The sequence below is a fragment of the Acomys russatus genome, chromosome 19 (genome assembly GCF_903995435.1).
Source record: "Acomys russatus chromosome 19, mAcoRus1.1, whole genome shotgun sequence".
NCBI lineage: Eukaryota > Metazoa > Chordata > Mammalia > Rodentia > Muridae > Acomys > Acomys russatus.
In genome coordinates this window covers 60815578-60835086 of record NC_067155.1, presented here as the reverse complement: position 1 = coordinate 60835086, position 19509 = coordinate 60815578, and the positions used below count along the sequence as shown (strand labels likewise).

At 48.0% G+C, this 19509-nt stretch overlaps 3 protein-coding genes across 3 annotated transcripts; 2 read left to right on the top strand and 1 right to left on the bottom strand.

The window, feature by feature from the left end:
- The first annotated feature begins 1436 nt into the window (after positions 1-1436).
- On the top strand, positions 1437-7346 carry Srsf9 (serine and arginine rich splicing factor 9). Its single transcript, XM_051161654.1, has 4 exons — positions 1437-1651; positions 4555-4715; positions 6196-6368; positions 6872-7346. Exons 1-4 carry the CDS (start codon positions 1464-1466, stop codon positions 7013-7015), a joined length of 666 nt encoding a protein of 221 aa, XP_051017611.1. The 5' UTR covers positions 1437-1463; the 3' UTR covers positions 7016-7346.
- Positions 7347-8624: 1278 nt separating this feature from the next.
- Gatc (glutamyl-tRNA amidotransferase subunit C) lies at positions 8625-16526 on the bottom strand. The gene is made up of 3 exons (XM_051161661.1): positions 16219-16526; positions 10126-10229; positions 8625-8804 (listed from the first exon to the last, which is right to left on the bottom strand). Exons 1-3 carry the CDS (start codon positions 16524-16526, stop codon positions 8749-8751), a joined length of 468 nt encoding a protein of 155 aa, XP_051017618.1. The 3' UTR covers positions 8625-8748.
- Positions 16527-16564: 38 nt separating this feature from the next.
- On the top strand, positions 16565-19256 carry Triap1 (TP53 regulated inhibitor of apoptosis 1). Its single transcript, XM_051161665.1, has 2 exons — positions 16565-16771; positions 19133-19256. The coding sequence occupies exons 1-2, from the start codon at positions 16580-16582 to the stop codon at positions 19214-19216; spliced, it is 276 nt and encodes a 91-aa protein (XP_051017622.1). The 5' UTR covers positions 16565-16579; the 3' UTR covers positions 19217-19256.
- The last annotated feature ends 253 nt before the right edge of the window (positions 19257-19509 follow it).

The following is a 19509-nucleotide window of genomic DNA, read 5'->3' as shown; positions in this document are numbered from 1 at the left end:
TCTCAAGACAGGGTTTCCCTGTGTAGTTCTAGCTGCCCTGGACTCACTGTGTAGACCAGGCTGGCCTCAACTCACAGAGATCCACCTGCCTCTGCCTCCCGAGTGCTGGGATTAAAGGCGTGCACCACCACACCTGGCTCCCAAGCTGTATTTTTATAGGTAATTAGTTAACAGATTCCTTTAACAGATTAATAAAAGAGATTTAATTAGATTCCCTTCAGAGAACATGTGAAACTATATCTACTAAACACCATTTAAATTTACTTCAATTAACTAGGCGGTGCTTGCACATGCCTTTAACCCTAGCACACACAAAAATACTTCAATTATAACTAAATTGTGGCATGAATACCATCAAAAACATGAATAACTGTAATATTCAATGATATTGTGCTGACTCACTTCTTTGTTACAAGGAGTCTAATGAAAAAGAGTTTTTGGATTTATTTTATATGTATGAGTGCTTTGCTGAGTGTAGGAATGTATACACCGCGCTGCTGGCTGGTGTCCAGGTCGATCAGTCAGTCAGAAGGAGGTGTTGGTTCCCTGGAGTTAGGACGGCCCTGAGCAGAAATCAGGAATTCTGCAAGAGTAGTAAGTGCACTTACTGTTTAACCGAGTCTCTATCCCAGAATATTTTATTATTTGTTTTATGTTTTATTGAGACAGGGGTTCTCTGTGCATCTTTGACTGTCTTGGAGCTCCCTCTGTAGCTCGGGCTGACTTCGAACTCAGACCCGCCTGCCTCTGCCTAGGATTGAGGGCAGAACGTTTTTTAATTGCACAGAATGCAAGGATAAACATACACGATTTGAGAGTGTTTTGTTGTTGTTTCTTCTGTTTTTGTGTTTAATTTTGTTTTTAAGGATTTACTTATTTTATGTGCATCGGTGTTTTACTTGTATGTATATCTGTTTGAGAGAGTCGGATCCCCTAGAGCTGGAGTTACAGACGGTTGTAGGTGCTGGGAATTGAACCCCGGTTCTCCAGAAGAGCAGCCAGAGCTCTTAAACCGCTGAGCTATCTCTTCCGCCACTGGAGATACTCTTTTAGGATACGAGCCAAAAATGTTACTATGGTAACAGCTGTGGGGCTGCTGAGGAGGGCCTCTCCTCAAGCTCTGCTCGCAGAATGACAGCCCCACGTCATGCCAGGCTCAGCGGGTGTGCTCCGGGACCTGCGAGCCCAGGCGGCGCTCCGGAGCGACGCTCAGCGCCGGGCCCTTCCCGCTGGCACCTCTAGGGGCACTGGGCCCCCGCGCACGCGCAGCTCGCGGCCGCGTCCCCTTTAAGACTTAATACCCTCCGACCCCGAAGGGCTTCCGCGCCGCGTTCCCACAATGCAGCGCGGGTGAGCGCCTCGGAGCTCGCGGGGGAGCTGCGGCGGGGGAACCGGGCTGAGGCGACGGCGGCGGCGGCGGCGGGAAGCGGGCTGCGGCGGGCCCGCGGCGTCGGGCGGTGCGGATGTCGGGCTGGGCGGACGAGCGCGGCGGCGAGGGCGACGGGCGCATCTACGTGGGCAACCTTCCGACCGACGTGCGCGAGAAGGACCTGGAGGATCTGTTCTACAAGTACGGCCGCATCCGCGAGATCGAGCTCAAGAACCGGCACGGCCTCGTGCCCTTCGCCTTCGTGCGCTTCGAGGACCCGCGGTGAGGAGCGGGCGGCTCGCCCTCCTGCAGGCTGGCGCCGGGCCTGCCCTGCCCTCCCCTGCGCTCCGTCCCCTCCCCCGGCGCCCCCCCTCCGTCCCCCCTCCCCGCCGCGCCCCCTCCCCCCTCCCCGCCGCGCCGACCCCTCGCGGCGCCCCTCACTGGAGGCGGCGGCTTTCCCCCAGGATTTGCCTGTGGTCACTTCCTTGGTTAGTGTTTCACGCAGAAGCCCCGGAATGGGCTCGGGGCGCCCTGAACCCGCCCGACTCGCCTCTTGCCCGCGAGGCTGGGGAGACACCCTAACGGGAAGCACCCCTAAAGGGAGCGGCCCGGGCAGCCGCCCACCCCGCGCCCCGAGTCCCGGCCCTCGCCCTGGGGCGGGGGGAACGGGGTGCCTTTGGCGGCCGGAAAGGGGGTGTCTGGAACCGATCGCCGCTTGGGCGCCCCATGGAGCCTAATGCTAGTGAAAAGAACCGGTTGAGGCGGCGGCGGAGGGAGGGGGCGGCGGCGGCGGCGGCGGCTATGGTTTCCTTCCCCTCTGATGGGGCGGCCCCGCCAGAAGTTAACAGGTCCCAGGGACTTGGGACAGCCTGGTCCCCAAACCCGCGCAAAGGGGTCTTTGTGACTTTGCAAACGTTGTTAGCCCTCGGACCGGAAAAGGCCGAGAAGTGCGCTTTTACAAGTCGCTGCAGTGAGAGGGTCAGTGAGGACCTGTTCCTGTGTCCTCAGCATCCGTGCGCGAAGGCTTCTTCATCCCTGCTCCCCTACCCGGTGTCCCGCCGGCCTGGGTTGGAGATGCGTGGACTCCGATGGTTGAAGACTAAGAGAGCTTGTTTCCTAAGTGTCTCGCAGTTTGCTCCAAAAGTAGACTGAAGCATTCTTTACGTGTGGACACGAGAAAGTCGTGGCTCTAGTTAGTTAGCAGTGCCATTGTGTATTTTGAACACCCGGTTCCGTCAAGTGCCGTTGCATTTTTCAACAGCTCGTGCGGCAGCTTTGTTGATTGTATTTCACTTGATAGGTGTTTCCTAGAGGATCTAGATATGATATGAACCCCGTTACTTTTTTATTATAGTTTTTGGGGTTTTTTCTTCCAAGACGAGGTTTCTCTGTGCAACCCTGGCTGTTCTGGATTCACTTTGTAGACCAGGCTGGCTTGGAACTCACAAAGCCTGCCTCCCTGAGTGTTGGGATCAGAGGCCTGCCCCACCACGCCCAGCTTTTCCTTTAGTCTTTTTTTGGGGGGGGGCGGGGGTTAATTTTTTAAAAAGATTTATTTATTTAATGTAAATGAGTGCTCTATTGGAATGTACATCTGCACGCCAGAAGAGGGCATCAGATCACATTATGGATAGTGTGAGCCACCATGTGGTTGCTGGGAATTGAACTCACGACTTCTAGAAGCGCAGACAGTGCTCTTAGCCGCTGAGCCATCTCTCCAGCCCCCTACATTTTATTTTATTAATTTATTCAGATTACATCTTTTCCTTTAGTCTTTAATAGAAGAATTATATTCTGCTTTACTTGGAAGTTTCAAACAAAGCACTTAAAATGTTAGCATATTTGTGAGATAGGCATATTTTTCCTCAATTAGAGATATAAAAAACTTAAAACAAGTAACTCAAAACCTCTTGTGTACAAGTCCTGCTTTTAACCCTTAGAAGTGCATTGTGACAGCCAACACTGTCCTGGATGTGTCCCTTGATGTCTCTTTTATTTTAGACAGGGTTTTATACTACAGCTGTGACTGGCTAGAAATTGCTATGATAGACCATGCTGGCCTCGAACTCACAGAGCTCTGCTTGCCTCCGGCTCCCATTGCTGGTATTAAAGATGTGAGTCGCCTACCCTGCCCTTGTTTACCTTTTTTAAAAAGACTTAATTATGTGTGTGCTTTACCTGTATGTTTTTGCTCTGCATGCATGCCTGTTGCCTAAGGAAGTCAGACGAGATAGTTGGTTCCCCTGGAACTGGAACTAATGATGGTTGCGAGCCACCATGTGGGTGCTGTGACCAACAAGTGCTCTTAACTACTGAGCCATCCTCAGGCCCTTGTTTATCTGTAATTTAAATTTGTATTGGCTTTTTGAAACAATCTTTCTTTGTAGACTAGGATGGTCTCAAAATTTACTGCCTCAGCCTTCCCAGTGTTGGGTTACAGGTGTGTGCCACCTCACCTGGCCTTTTGAAACTTTCTTTTTCTTTTCTTTCTTTTTTTTTGGTTTTTCGAGACATGGTTTCTCTGTGTAGCCTTGACTGTCCTGGACTCACAGCGATCCGCCTGCCTCTGTCTCCCGAGTGCTGGGATTAAAGGCCTGTGCCACCACGCCTGGCTCTTTTGAAACTTTTTAATGTGCGACCCCCAGGCTTTTGCCGTTTGGCCTTTTGGGAGAGATTTTTAAAAATTTATTTATTATTATGTATACAGTGCTCTGCCTGCATGTATACTTGCAGGCCAGAGGAGGGCACCAGGTTTCATTATAGATGGTTGCAAGCCACCATGTGGTTGCTGGGAATTGAACTTAGGACCTTTGGAAGAACAGCCAGTGCTCTTAACCTCCGAGCCATCTCTCCAGCCCTATAGTTCTTCTTTAATTTTCATATTATAATAATGATTTTGTTATGATGCCTTCATACATACATATCACATCTTTTGCTCATATTTCAAACCCCCTCCTTAACTAGTTTTTAAATGTTTTCAGTTTCTGAGTACATATTTTGCCCTTGAGAGGGTGTGCATGCTGTGGCTGAGCCATCTTGCTGGCCTACCTGTGATGTGAAAGGGCTTCACGAGCAAGCCAAGCTTCTGTGTTGGTGTTGATCCTCGAGGCTCTCTCAGTTAGTTACATTCTTAGCGGGAGTCATCAGCCTATCAGCTAGTGCTAATCTCAAGCTTTTCTTTGTAGAGATGCTGAGGATGCCATTTATGGAAGAAATGGTTATGATTATGGCCAGTGTCGACTTCGTGTGGAATTCCCCAGGACTTATGGAGGTCGGGGTGGGTGGCCCCGTGGTGCAAGGAACGGGCCCCCGACACGACGATCTGATTTCCGAGTTCTTGTCTCAGGTATGTTCCTGCCTTGTTGAAGGCGATCGTGCAGGGACACTACTTCACAGAGTCTGGCCTGTGAGGGACTGTTAGCTTATTTCTCAGCACGCGGGACATGTTGGCTTCTCAGTTGCCAGTGCACACAGATAGCCTAAAGCTCTGCTGTAATTCTTCAGGGAGGCAACACTAAGTTGCACAAGTAATCAGCCTTGCGGGGCAGAATCCTGTTTCTTTTTTGTTTCGAGACAGTGTCTCTATGTAGGCAAGGCTATAGTCTTCGCTCTGTAGACCAGGCTGGTGTCATACTCAAGAGACCCACCTACCTTTGCCTCCCGAGTGCTGGGATTAAAGGCATGTGCCACCGAGGTCTAATGCTTCTTATCAAGTGGCTTCTCACTGATGAGGACAGGATGATGGGAAAGCCTTTGATCTAGAACTCTGGAAATGTGTTCTTTGGGAATATTCTTAGTATCTGGCTTCATAGACACCGCAGGAGCCAGAGTCAAACAGCTCAGGGCCTTGGGGATTATATTGGAAAGCACAGGGCACTGACGTTTAACTGCTGTCGATGAGTGATGGATGAAACAAGCTCAGAAGTTTGTGTGCCTTTAAAACGTCAATGCAGTGTTAAGACTCGGCGCCTTCTGCACATTGCCCGGGAGTTTGGGAGCCCTAGTGGAGTGAACTGTACTGCGCCTGGCACCTTTTAGCGTATGAATGCCCTACAGTCACAGTGCATAAGAGTGATGCTATCTGTCTATCTTGTATCCCTTTGTAACTTTTTAACCCTAGGACTCTGTTCCCTCCTTCAAGATGTCATACGTTATCTTTTTTTCTCTCCATGCTGCTCTGAAATCCTGCTTAGAAAACTATTAGGAAATGGCTGCAGTCCTGAGCTGTGAGCGGTAAACACAGCCTTTGAGAGCAGGAGCACATTTCCCTTTCATGACTCAGGTAGGGTTGTATGACTCCCAACTAGTTCTAGCGTTGAGTGTTACCTTTCCCCAGCTATAGTGAGGAATGTTGGTGATCTCTTTCGAGGTATTTTGTGGTCTGTCAGCAAACTGGTTTTTGTTGTTGTGCTATTCCCTCAGCTATACTTGGCTTATTTCAAAATTCCCATGTCTTGGGAAAATAAGTTCAGCAAGAAATACTTGGTACTAATAAATTTCATAATGGAAAAAGCTTGGAACTCAGTTTTAAGAGTGTCACATTGTGAAGGACAGAGTGGTAAATGCTCAGAGGTTGTAAGCCTGTGACAGAAACTTTGTTGGGAAACGTTGGTGTCTGGACAGTTAACCTGGACCAGCTTCTCAGTGGTTTACCATATGTACTTAAGTATATTTATTTCTCTTGCTTTGTGCCCCTTATAAGGTTTTGTGACTTGGGAACCCTTAAGAATTAAGTGATCACAGAGAATTGCCCACCGTAGCTATTGCTGGCTCCTACAGGGCAGTGACCGTGGCTGAGGAGGTGGCTCTTTACATTCTCTGCCTAGGACTCCCTCCATCAGGCAGCTGGCAGGACCTGAAAGACCACATGCGTGAAGCTGGGGACGTCTGTTACGCAGACGTACAAAAGGACGGAATGGGCATGGTTGAATATCTCAGAAAAGAAGACATGGAGTACGCCCTGAGGAGACTGGACGACACCAAGTTCCGCTCTCATGAGGTAGGGTCTCACGCTTCTAGGAAGTCTAATTCAGCCTTTTCCCTTTGGCGACTCCACAGTGCCATTAAAGCCCTATCTACAAGCCGGGCGTGGTGGCGCACGTCTTTAATCCCAGCACTCGGGAGGCAGAGGCAGGTGGATCGCTGTGAGTTCGAGGCCAGCCTGGTCTACAAAGTGAGTCCAGGATGGCCAAGGCTACACAGAGAAACCCTGTCTCGAGGGAAAAAAAAAAAAGGAAAAGCTCTATCTACAGTGAACAGTGAACAAAGCCAAGGGTTTGCTTTGCCTAAGTCCCGCAAGGTCAGAGCACAGGGAAGCATTCCTTTATCGGGATTGTCTCCCTTTTTGGAATGGGAGAGTGAGGGCACCTGCTTCCATGTCACACAAAGTTTAACATCACAGAGCCAGGCAGCAGGAAGTACTCGGCTGCTGGACGGCCAGGTCAGGAGGTTGCCTTTGCTTGTTACTCACATTCTCTCCTTTTCTGTTTGTTTGAATTTCAGGGTGAAACGTCATACATTCGCGTCTACCCTGAGAGGAGCACCAGCTATGGCTACTCACGGTCGAGGTCTGGGTCCAGGGGCCGTGACTCTCCTTACCAAAGCAGGGGCTCGCCACACTACTTCTCTGCCTTCAGGCCTTACTGAGCAAGGCGGTGGGACGTTTCTCTTTATTTTTTTAGATGCGCTGAGCTGCTTTGTGCTCAGAATATACATTCCAGATTGATAATCTAGTGTCTTAGGAAATTCTGTAATTTCTTCTTCTTTTTTTCTTTTTTAAGGAACTCCATATGTTCAGCTAGGGCCACCGTACTAGCAGTGACATGTTTTAGACTGCAGAAATAGAAGTTGTGGCTTTGGTTCAGAAACAAGTTGTATATTTTTCACCCCTGATTATGGGACAAAAATCAGTGCAGCAGTTATGACAACTGAGACACCCGTTTTGTTTAGAAATATATTTTAAATGTTTAGTAACTGGTGTAAACGGTCGTCTCTGATTACATAGATAGGCTTTACCCGACAGTTTCTGACCAAAAAGAAGCATCACACCAGTTTGTAAGGAGCAGAAACATTACTGGGGCAGTAATGATGACTTCAACATTTCACTCCCAAGGGCAGGTTCTTTATTTTATTTTTTCTTTATCTTTATCTTTAAAATTGGTTTTTATTTACATGTGTTAGTACCCACAGAAGTCAGGAAGGAGCCAGGCGTGGTGGCACACGCCTTTAATCCCAGCACTCGGGAGGCAGAGGCTGGTGGATCGCTGTGAGTTCAAGGCCAGTTTGATCTACAAAGTGAGTCCAGGACAGCCAAGGCTACACAGAGAAACCCTGTCTCGAAAAACAAAAACAAAAACCAGAAGCCAGGAAGGAGCATGAGGTGCTCTGGAGCTGGAATTACAGGATCTGGTGTAGGTAAGACTGAAGAACAGGAAGTACTGTACTTAGTTGTTTTCTGAGATGGGATTTCTCTGGCTCTGTAGACCAGCCTGGCCTCAACTCAGGGAACTGTCTGCCTCAGCCTCCTGAGTGCTGGGATTACAGACATGCACCACCATTCTCTTTAAGAAGTTCCCTTAACCACTGAGCCATCTCTAACCCAGAGTCAGAGCCCTTGTAAATTAAACTGCCTGAAGAAGATGAAGATGGTTCATGCCGCCAATCCCTGTACTTGGGAGGCTGTGGCAGGAAGATAGCTGTGCACTCAAGGCCAGCCTGAAGTACAGAGGCCCTTTCTGTACAAAGAAAAGGGGTGTGTGTGTTTGTGCCTGTGTGAGGGAACACTGCAGATTAAAGGGAGGAGGAAGAATGGAAACAAGTCGAGGGCTATTTATAACAAGTTCTCTTTTCAGAAAGGAACTGTTAGGTTGGTTTTGTACAGGTTGTACCGGGGGTGGGGTGCGGCGGGGGTAGGGCCTGGTGTTCCTGTATGCTGTGTGGGGAGGGGGTTGGATAACTTGCTAAATTAGGAGTTCCAGGTTATAGTCTCCTTTGACACTACTCAGACCTTTCAGTAAAATGAACCCTGAGGCAGGATAAAGTCAGTACCTAGAAACAAAGGAAGATGTGTTGGCTCTCAGTCAGTGGGAAAGCACATAAAAATAACTCAAGCTATAAACAGAAAGATTCACATAGGTAATTGTGATAAGGTAGTGCTTATTAGGGGCAGGTCAAGGAGGGCATTTTCCATACACAACAGGCCGGAGTACTTGATCCAGTTCCTTGGAAGCAGGCATGTGGTGGTCTGTCAGCTCTCCAGGTCTGTCCTCAGATCAGTTACCAAGACATTGTAAATGTTGGGTTTATACTAGACTTCAGGGTAGCCAATGACCACCCTTGTGAGTCTGCCATGTTGACAGGGTGCGCCTTTCCCAGAATAGCTACTCTGCTGTGGGAGCCGGAATCTTGTTTACCATGTCTGGCAAAGAAATGTTACCTGTTTGAAAATAAGAAAGAATATATAGGTGAACCTGAGCCTGCTGCCCAGCTGCTTCTCCTAAACTAAGTGGTCACCGGTTTCCATGGAAGTGAGCATTGGAGGCCACCGTTCTCCACCTCGCAAGTATCAGGAACAGTTGACAGTTGAATGCATAGAGGCAAGCTGTACACAGCCAGGCAGACACGCACAGGTAGGAGCGGAAGACTAAGGCTGAACCTCTGTGCCAGGAAAAAGTCAGGAGCCAGGCTGTGTGTGTGGTGCGGTCAGCAGACACATCTGATGAAGTAGCAGCAGCTCCTGGGCCCTGAGACATTGGCTCATGTCTTTAGCCAGCTGCGGCAAATGTGGTGTAGTGAAGGCTTCAGCCCATAGGTTTTTCAGCTTAAACTTCCATCCTTCCTTTCACAGGAACTTATTGCTAACTGTCTGGTCTTGGTGCAGAACGAGTGCTCTAGCTAGTCTCACTCCAAATGCCCAGTGGTCTGGCAGCTCTGAGGACTCACACACAAGAGCGTGAACAGTGAGGATGAAAATGCAAGTCGCTGTGTCAGGGTCACATCAATGGCTAAGATACATATATGGCTTATAGGTGCGGTGCAGCTGTCCTGTGTGACGTGTTAACGTGTCTCATTTGAATTGGTTGCCAATACAAGTTGAGGAAATATCAGACAGTATTACACATTTAAGTTCTCCAAGCAAGCCGGGCATGGTGGCGCACACCTTTAATCCCAGCAGAGGCATATGAGGCCAGCCTGGTCTACAAAGCAAGTCTAGGACAGTCAAGGCTACACAAGAAACCCTGTCTTGAAAAAACAAAAACAAAAAAAGGAAGGAAGAGCCGGGCGTGGTGGCGCACGCCTTTAATCCCAGCACCCGGGAGGCAGAGGCAGGCGGATCGCTGTGAGTTCGAGGCCAGCCTGGTCTACAAAGTGAGTCCAGGATGGCCAAGGCTACACAGAGAGACCCTGTCTCGAAAAACCAAAAAAAAAAAAAGGAAGGAAGGAAAGGAAAGAGACAGAAAGAAAAAAGGTCTCCAAGCACATAGGCTCAGGTTTCTCTGGCTCCAGAAGAGCACCAGGGAACGCCAGCTGCTCCTATAGACTGGCTTCCAGGCCCAGAGATGTGTTCCCTGGTACCTGCGCACCCTCGGTCCTGTGCTGCGTTTTCAACACGACTAGCCCCTCAAGGTTAGTACACCCCCAGGCTATTGTCACTGTAACACCACTTGTGTCCAGTTTGTTCTTTTACATTCAGACAGCGTCTGTTTCCCCTGAGAATGTTTGAACTACTCTGCTGAAGCACTCTGGGTAACGTATACCTGGGGGGGCCACAAAATACTCCTCCACAACGTGATGAGAATTCCGTAGTAGTTCTTCAGCACAGCTGCCTTCTGCTACATCGTCAGATCTCAAGTAGAGACATCTGCAGAACCCAAAGGTCAGAGTTAGAGCTCGAGAGACTGGAGGCTTCTAGAGCACAGACGCACAGGCCTGCTGCCAGGCTAGCGGGGAGCAGAACAGTCTGCTGTGGTCACTGTCCCCAGGTCTTCTGTGGTCAAAGTAGACCAAAGAGCTGTCTGCAGTGTGGGTTCTCTGGGCCACTGAGGTAAGCTGTGATTATTTCCCCAGTTTGACTAGCAAGGCTTTTTGGATAACAGGAGTGGGTTAATTCTGGTGAACTCAAGTGAAGGGGCAATTACGACACTGGCTGCTCTTCTGGAGGACCCAGGTTCAGTCCCCACAACCACCTGTACTCCAGTCTCAGGTGTTCTTTATAAAGGGCGCTGCACACCTGTGGTACACATACAGTGTGTGTGTGTGTGTGTGTGTGTGTGTGTGTGTGTGTGTGCGCGCGCGTGTGTGTGTGTGCGCGCGCGCGCACGCGCATGTATACATTATGTTAAAATAAGTAAGCAAAGTATGTCAGGACTAATTAATACATGTCCCTAACCCTGCTTCAGTGAGAAGCAGGTACCCAAGAATCAGTGATGTCACTGCCAAGGAATGGACAGGAAATGACTGTAGGGGGCAGGCACGTTTAGCAGAACCCCTACAATGCCTGCCATTCAGCAAGGTACACTATGAACAGTGCGTGCCAATAACCCCACAATGAGGTAGGCTGCCTCGTGTATGCAGTGAGCTACACAAGCTTTGTCTCAAAACGATATAAACACCATAAATCTCTTACTGTTCTCTAGACATAGTGGCCTCTGGTGAGAGTGCTTAGTGGGACAAGGCACTTCCACCTTGCTTAACCTGAGTTAAAACTCTGGTACCCACATGAAAAGAGAATGGTGTCCCACACATTGTCCTCTGTCCTCCACTTACACTCTGGTCTTCTCCATAAACCCCCCCCCCCCCATACTTAGAACAGTTGCATTAATTCCAGCACTCAGTAGGCAGAGGCAGGTGAGTTCCGGGCCACCCAAGGCTACAGAGTAAGACTCTAAGAGTCTAGCTGAGCATGGTAGTGCGTCAGGGAGGCAGAGGCTGGCAGATGAGAGTTCAAGGTCATCCTGGTCTACACAGCCAAATTCAGGACTGTCTCAACAACAAAAAGGAATCTGATTTGAACAAAAGCACCCGACACAAAGTTAACATTCTCATTCATGGTAAGATGAAGGGTTGTAGCTGGTTCCAAGATACACACTTGTTTGGTTGGTTTTTTAATTCTTCTCACTATGTAAGCCAAACTGACCTCAAAACTCTTCCTCCTTCTGCCTCAGCTTCCTGGGTGAATGCCAGTTTAATACCCTTGCAGCACACGCACGCAAAAAAGATTATGTCAACTGGCCTTGAAATGGAAAAACCTCTCTAGACCTTAAGTTTCTTTTCAAAGAATGAAGGTTGAACTTCATGGTTGGTTGGATTGTTTGAGACAGGGTTTCATTGTATAGTCTTGGCTGGCCTGACACTATGTAGACCAGGCTGGCCTCCAACTCACAGCTCTGCCTGACTCTGCCTTTTGAGTGCTGGGATTAATGGTGTGCGCCACCATGCCTGGCCTTTCCTTTTTTTTTTTTTTTTTTTTTTTTTTTTTTTTTTTTTTCTTTTTTGTCTTTTTGAGACAGGGTCTCTCTGTGTAGCCTTGGCTATTCTGGACTCTGTAGACCAGGCTGGCCTCAAACTCACAGCAGTCCACCTGCCTCTGCCTCCCGAGTGCTGGGATTAAAGGCATGTGCCACCACTGCCTGGCCTTTCCTCTGTTTTTTAACCAAAAGGAGGAGAGAAAAAAAAAGTTTCGGGTCAGCTAGGGCTGCAGGTCAGTTGTACAATGATCGTTTCATATGCGTGAGGCCCTGAATTCAATTTCTAGCACAGAAGGGAGGAAAAAAAAAAAAAAATCAACAACCCCAAAACCCTGCAATTGTAGCATGCAAAGGTGGACACTAGTCTTCCCAGGACTTGGGGTTTGAGAATGTTGGAGAATGGCTAAGAGAGTAGACCCAAAGTCAGCTGAATTCACGTCCTACTGTTTCTGTTCCTGCTTCCTTCTAAAGGGCTTTATAAAATCGCTGGGGACATCAAGTATAATTTAAAAATTTACTATTATTTATGTGTGTGTGTGTGTGTGTGTTCACCTGAGTACAGGTGCCCACAGAAGCCAGAGGTACCAGACAATTGTCTGGAAGTATAATTTTAAAATTTACTATTATGTGTGTGTGTGTGTGTGTGTGTATGTGTGTGTGTGTGTGTTCACCTGAGTACAAGTGCCCACAGAAAGTACCAGATGATTGTCTGGAGCTGGAGTTAGAGGCCGTTGTGAGCTGCCTTGCTGGGGGCTGGGAACTAAAGTCAGGTCCTCTGCATGAACATTTCCTGCTCTTAACCACTGAGCCATCTCTCTGGCCTCAAAATGTAAATTTAAAGGTTTTTTTTAATTTATTTTTTTATTTTTGGCTTTTCCAGACAGAGTTTCTGTCCTGGACTTGCTTTGTAGACCAGGCTAGCCTCGAACTCACAGAGATCTGCCTGCCTCTGGTTCCCAAGTGCTGGAATTATGGGTGTGTGCCACTGTGCCCAGCTCCCAGCAATTGTTAACTGGTGGTGAATCTTAGGGAGGGTAGGACCTCATGAACTCCTTCTTCCCTCCATAAGATTAAAGTCGGGAGAGCTCAACGTGGGCAAGTTTCCAGATAATTTCACCTGCTGACAGTTCAAGAGGGCAACTTCTCTGTCACACTGCAAGGCAGTATTCTACAAAAACTATACAGCAAGATCCTCTTTTAAAGTAAAATAGCGCTGGAGAGATGGCTCAGAGGTTAAGAGCACTGGCTGTTCTTCTAAATGTCCTGCATTCAATTCCCAGCAACTACATGATGGCTCATAACCATCTATAATAAGACCTGGTGCCCTCTTCTGGCATGCAGGCACAACACTGGAAACATAAATAAATAAATCTTTAAATTAAAAAAAAAAAAAAAAAGAGTCCAGGGTAACCAGGGCTATATAGAGAAACCATGTCTTGAAAACACAAAAAGAAAAACAAAGCCTGACATCAATGCTGAGCCAGCATTCTTGCAGCAACTCCAAAATCTAAACATTAAACAGGCCTAGATGAGGTTAAGGATGGTTTGGTTTTGGTTGACTTTGGTAGTGCTGTGAAATCACCCAGGGACTTCATGCTTACTGGCCGTTGGTGCATTATCTATTTGTTTAGAAGATTAAAAAAAAAAAAAGATTTATACTGAAAATAATAAGGTAACAGTTTTCTTTAACCCTGCTAGGATTTATTATTAAGCTGTAATACTATACTGGGCAGATTCTAAGCTATTCTCATCTTACTACCTTAAAAGCCACATAAAAGCCAATCACTTGCCAATCTGATGACTCCTGGCAGCTTCTGCGCCATCAGTCTGTCCTCATGGCCACTTGGTCATGCTCCATTCTCCCTGTGCCAGCTCCTTTTTCTCTGGCTTTCTCTCCTCCTGCCACCTCTTCTGCTCCCTCTCGCCCTTGTGACCCCAAGCCTGGGGACCTAAAACTCCACCTACCTCTCTTCGCCCCTGTCATAGGCTTCAGCATCCTGATTAACCAACCAGGGATAATTGGGGAAAGTTGCTTGCATCACAAGGTACAGGAGATAGCTCAACATTCCTAACAGTGCCTGTGGCAGAGCGGCAGCCAGATCTCAGCACACTGAGAACAGTATCTGGAAATAGTGGAGGAGACTCTCCTCCAACAGATTTTATTTTATGTGTATAGGTGTTTGCCTGTTTGTGTGTGCCCACAGAGTCCAGAAGAGGGCATTGGATACCTTCGGAATTAAGAGTTATAAATGGCTGTTAGCCACCATGTGGTTGCTGGGAATTGAACCTGGGTCCACTGGAAGGACAGATAGCCATCTCTCCAGCCTTAGATTATTTTTAATTAGGTATATGTAAGTGGGGTCTGTGTATGTGAAGGCCAGTGCCTCCAGAGGCCCTGGAGCTGGACTTGAGGGTGGTTGTGAGCCAACTAACATGTATGTTGGGACTCAGTTTAGGGGATCCTTTGCAAGAGCAGCAGCATATATTCTTAGCTGCTGAGCCATCTCTCCAGCCCCTATTAATCTGCTTTTTTTGAAAGAGGGTCTCCTTCAGTAGCCTAGGCTGAACTCAGACTTGTGTCACTCCCGCCCTAGTATGCCAAGCACTACGGTTATGGGTGTGAGCCACCATGGCTGGTTTCAGGGCAATTATTGACCAAGTATCTGCCTTACCTGCCATCTAACACAGGGTTCTACAAGATGAGTATTAATGCTCCAAGGCATCTATTTCCATAGCCAGCACCTTTCCTTAGCATCCAGGCTAACATAAACTATGTACTTTTCTGTGAGGAATGAAAACTAATTCTTTCTGGGTCCTAGTTCAGATGAAGAATCCTGGTTGAAAAGGGGAGGGCTGTGGACTGTCTGTCTCCACCAATGAGAATGCAGATAAGTAATTTACCCAGGAACAGGAAGTGCTTGGCAGCAGGGAGAGGAAAGACTTCATGTGTGCTGCTGGGTTTTTTTGGGGGGGGGGGAGACTTAGGGGGGCAGTGTTTCAACACAGGGTTTCTCTATGTAGCCTTGGCTGTCCTAGACTCACTTTGTAGACCAGGCTGGCCTCAAACTCACAGTAATCTGTCTCTGCCTCCCAAGTGCTGGAATTAAAGGCGTGAGCCACCATGCCCGACCTGCTGCTGGTCTTGAACTGTGAGAATTATAAGAAAAAAGAAACAAGGAGAGAAAAGAAGTTGAAAGAACATGACAGATGATGCTTTGCAGGCCATGAGGAAACTTTTTTTTTTTTTTTTTGGCTTCAGGAGCAGCAGCACAGGAATTTGTTGGGACGTGCTGAGTAATCTTAGGCAAATAGTGTTGACCTCTCTGCACTTGAGCATAGGACCAAAGACCCAAAGGCATCGGAGACCGGAAGGTGGTAAGGCAGGAGACTAACAAGTTAGAAACTTTGCAAAGCACTTCACATAAAAGCTATGGGTACAGATTCGGTCCTCTGTTGTCACTAATGGGACTAGAAAGATGGTTAATGCGGGTCACTCTTCAGAGGACCCCGGTTTGATTCCCAACACCCACATGGTGGTTTACAATCACCTGTAACTCCTGTTGCAGTGGGTCCCAAGGAACCAGACATGCGATAAACAGACACACATCTAGCCCAAACACCCAGACACATAAGTTAATTCTTTAAAAATTATCCTCAAAACAAAATGGTGCCTTACTCCTATAATACCAGCATTTGAAAAACTGGGCAAGGACTGCTCTAAATTTGAGGCCAGTCTGGGCTACATAAGCCCTACAGAAGTCCTGTAATCCCAGGATTTGTGAGGTGGAGGCATAAGGATCAGGAATTCAAGATCATCCTTAGCTTTTCAGGCCCCGGCTCACGGTAAATAAATAATGAAACCGATGCTGGTGTGTTGATACAGGCCTTTAAACAGCACTAAGGAAGCAGCAAGAAAACCTTGGGCTCAAAGCTCGTCCACACTATATAGCCAGATCCTGTTTCAAAATGTTATTTGGCTATATACCACCTTAGCATAGGAACTGATTTGAGAAGGCTTCCAAAATACATTTAATAGTATTTGATTCCTTCAGATAATCTGATGCTCAGGTAGGCAAGCTAACACCTTAGAGGAAATGAGCGAGGCTTAGAAGCCAGTACAGGCTGGAGGGTGGTACACAGGGAGCAGTACATCAGAGGGGGCGGGTAGGGGCCCTCTCAAAAGGGGATTCGAAGGCGACGACTAGCAAGGATCTCAGGTTTTGTTCTGTTTACATCGGGACTGGGAAGGCTAGAGGATACTAAACGGGAGCGACAGGACTTGTGGTGATGGCAAATTTCCAACTATGCAAGGACACTGAAAGGACTAGAAACAGCCTGGAAGGTGTCAGGGTCAAGTCTTCGAGGCCGCACCCGGGAGCCTACCTGTCCTCCAGTACCGACTCCAGGGGCTCCACCCCGTCCGTGTCCACCGCGTGCAGCTGATCAGCGAAGGCGACCGCTTTCTCCAGCCGGGCCACCGCCTCGCGGCTGCCGAAGTTCACCAACGCCAGACGCTCCAGATGCTCGACTACCGCGGCGGACACGCGACCGACGCCCTGCGGGGTGAGGCGTGGAGCGTGGGTCTCCTGCCCCGCCGCCTGGACCTGTCCCCGTGGACCCGCTTTGAAAGCGAGGCCACGGCCCCTGTCCAGCACAGCCCGAAAACTCAACCTCGCCGCCCGTGCCCACATTGTTTTGCTTCTCCGCCTCCGTAGTGACGAAGGGTGGGGCGACGCGCGCGCGAATGACGACATTAGAGTGCGTCGCCGTCACAGCCGCTGCCACAGCCATGAACAGCGTCGGGGAGGCTTGCACTGACATGAAGCGCGAGTACGACCAATGCTTCAACCGCTGGTTTGCTGAGAAGTTCCTCAAAGGGGACGGCTCCGGGGACCCGTGCACCGACCTCTTCAAACGCTACCAACAGTGTGTCCAGGTGAGCCTCGCCCCGGCGCATCGCCGCCCTCCGAAACTGCCTGGGCATCTCTTCGTTGGACCCCCTGGTGCTTTGCTTTTAACGGGGTACATGGGTTTTTGTTTTTTTTTTTTTGTTTTTGTTTTTTTTTTTTTTACATTTATCTATCCTTATTTTATTGCATTGGTGTTTTGCCTGCATGTATGTCTGTCAAGAGTGACAGATCTTGGAGTTAGAGACAGCTGTGAGCTGCCATGTGGTTGCTGGGATTTGAACCCGGGTCCTCTGGAAGAGCAGTCAGTGCCCTTAACCACTGGGCCAATTCTCCAGCCCCCTAGGGTTTTGTTGTTGTTGTTGACTTACTTGGTACTCATTCTAAACTTGTAAGTCGCCATAGTTCTCCATGTCTTAAAAAATAGGCGTAGCCGGGCGTGGTGGCGCACGCCTTTAACCCCAGCACCCGGGAGGCAGAGGCAGGTGGATCTCTGTGAGTTCGAGGCCAGCCTGGTCTACAAAGTGAGTCCAGGATGGCCAAGGCTACACAGAGAGACCCTGTCTCTAAAAAACCAAATTGTGTGCGTGTGTGCGGTTGAGGGTGGGGACAACTTCCCGGAATCAGTTTTCTCCTTTCATATTTATGTGGGGTTGGGGGATCAAGTTCCTATCACTAGGCTTGGTGACAAGACGTTCTATTATCTGTATCTTACACATGGACTAACACCCGGAAACAGGAAGAGGTTGATTCAAGGGCACTAGAGTCTGGTGGCCTTGGTATTTTGGTTGCACATTTCATTGTTATTAGAAGTGGGTTGTGTTTGCTGTTTTCTAGATAGTTGTGACATTGCAGAGGTCCCTGCTGTTTTGTTATGATCTCTTTGTTGCCCTGTTTCTCTCCACCAGTTCCCAGCTGCAGCCAGGAAAGCTTGATTCCAATCAGTGGATGCACGTCTACTAACTTAACCTAAGACACTCTCAGCTCAAGGATCTACTTTTAGCCAATTCTCAGACAGTGAAGGTGACTCAGGTCACATAGCCAATTAGACTGGAATTTAGATTGAACACTGTCACTAAGTAGGGACACCTGACCTGATCCTCCTGCCTCACCTCCCAAGAGGCACCACACCTTTATAGTAGTACTTTTTTTTTTTTTTTTTTTTTAAGTTTTTTGACACAGTTTCTCTGTGTAGCCTTGGCTGTGGACCATGCTGGCCTCGAACTTACAGTGCCTGCCTCTGCCTCCCGAGTGCTGGGATTAAAGGTGTGCGCCACCATGCCCAGCCTGTACAGTAGTACTTTTTTAAAACAATGCTGGTCATAGAGGTGCACACTTTACCAAAAAAAAAAAAAAAAAACAAAAAAAAAACCATATATATATATATATATATATATATATATATATATATATATATATATATATATAATTATGTATACAGTGCTCTGCCTGCACATACACCTACAGTCCAGAAGAGTGCACCAGATCTCATTATAGATGGTTGTGAGCCTTCATGTGGTTTCTGGGAATTGAACTCAGGACCTCTGGAAGAGCACATGGTGCTCTTAACAGCTGAGCCATCTCTCCAGCCCAGAGATACACACTTTTTTTTCTAGGGCTTTTTGTTTTTGTTTTGTTGTTTTGTTTTGTATTTTGAGACAAGGTTTCTCTGTGTAACAGCTCTGGCTGTCCTGAAACTCGCTCTATAGACCAGGCTGGCCTCACACTCAAGGAGATCCGCCTGCCTCTGCCTCCCAAGTGCTGGGATTAAAGGCGTTTGCCGCCATCACCTGGCTTTTTTTTTTTAGGTTTTTTTTTTTTTTTTAAAGATTTATGTACTTATTTTGATGTGCATCATTGCTTTATCTGCATGTACACTTGCCTGCCATTAGAGGGCATCAGATCACATTATAGATGGTTGTGAGCTACCATGTGGTTGCTGGGAATTGAACTCACAACCTCTGGAAGAGCAGGCAGTGCTCTTAACCCACCGAGCCATCTCTCCAGCTAGGCTTTTTTTTTTTTTTTTTTTTTTTTTTTTGATACAGGGTTTCTCTCTGTAACAGCCCTGGCTGTCCTAGACTCTCTTTGTAGGCCAGGCTGGCCTTGAACTCACAGAGATCTGCCTGCCTCTGCCTCCCAAGTGCTGGGATTAAAGCTGTGCACCATCACACCTGGCTTGAGATACACACTTTTAATCCCAGAGTCAAAGGCCGGCAGAAATGTTTGAGTTCCAGGCTAGCCAGGGCTACACAAAAGGGTGTCCCTTGAATTGTGGGTTTCAAGGCTTTCCAGTTCACTCTGGTTCACTTTTGTGTCAATACACTGCAGTTACAAAACATGGACTTGACGCTAACCTGGACTTTTATAACATTTTATTCTTCCTTCAGAAAGCAATCAAGGAGAAAGAGATCCCCATTGAAGGACTGGAATTCATGGGCCATGGCAAAGCAAAGCCTGAGAACTCCTCCTGACCTGCCTGTCTCTTGGAAGAAGTCAGTAAACTGAGAGGCCTCTGGATTTCTGTCAGCTACGGCTGTGAAGCTAGCCATGGGGCTCAATGAATTTAAGAGAAGTTTTCCGGCTCTGTGTTCTCCTCGCTTCTGAGAGAACAGCTGTCACTCTTGCTTTGAGGCAATTTCACTTTCGCTGGCATCTTTCAGGAGCTCCGCAAGCTACAATCGGAACAGCTTCTTGGGGTTATGGTTGCAAACCATGGTCTGGAATCGGCTTTAACAGGCCCTTGATGTGAATAATGAGAAGCTGC

Coding starts and splice junctions, on each gene's coding strand:
- Srsf9 (XM_051161654.1), top strand. CDS start 1,464: ATGTCGGGCTGGGCGGACGAGCGCGGCGGCGAGGGCGACGGGCGCATC. Junction 1,652..4,554: donor GTGCGCTTCGAGGACCCGCG/GTGAGGAGCGGG, acceptor TTTTCTTTGTAG/AGATGCTGAGGATGCCATTT. Junction 4,716..6,195: donor TTTCCGAGTTCTTGTCTCAG/GTATGTTCCTGC, acceptor TTCTCTGCCTAG/GACTCCCTCCATCAGGCAGC.
- Gatc (XM_051161661.1), bottom strand. CDS start 16,526: ATGTGGGCACGGGCGGCGAGGTTGAGTTTTCGGGCTGTGCTGGACAGG. Junction 10,230..16,218: donor GAGTCGGTACTGGAGGACAG/GTAGGCTCCCGG, acceptor TGGGTTCTGCAG/ATGTCTCTACTTGAGATCTG. Junction 8,805..10,125: donor GTATTTTGTGGCCCCCCCAG/GTATACGTTACC, acceptor ATTTTCAAACAG/GTAACATTTCTTTGCCAGAC.
- Triap1 (XM_051161665.1), top strand. CDS start 16,580: ATGACGACATTAGAGTGCGTCGCCGTCACAGCCGCTGCCACAGCCATG. Junction 16,772..19,132: donor GCTACCAACAGTGTGTCCAG/GTGAGCCTCGCC, acceptor TTCTTCCTTCAG/AAAGCAATCAAGGAGAAAGA.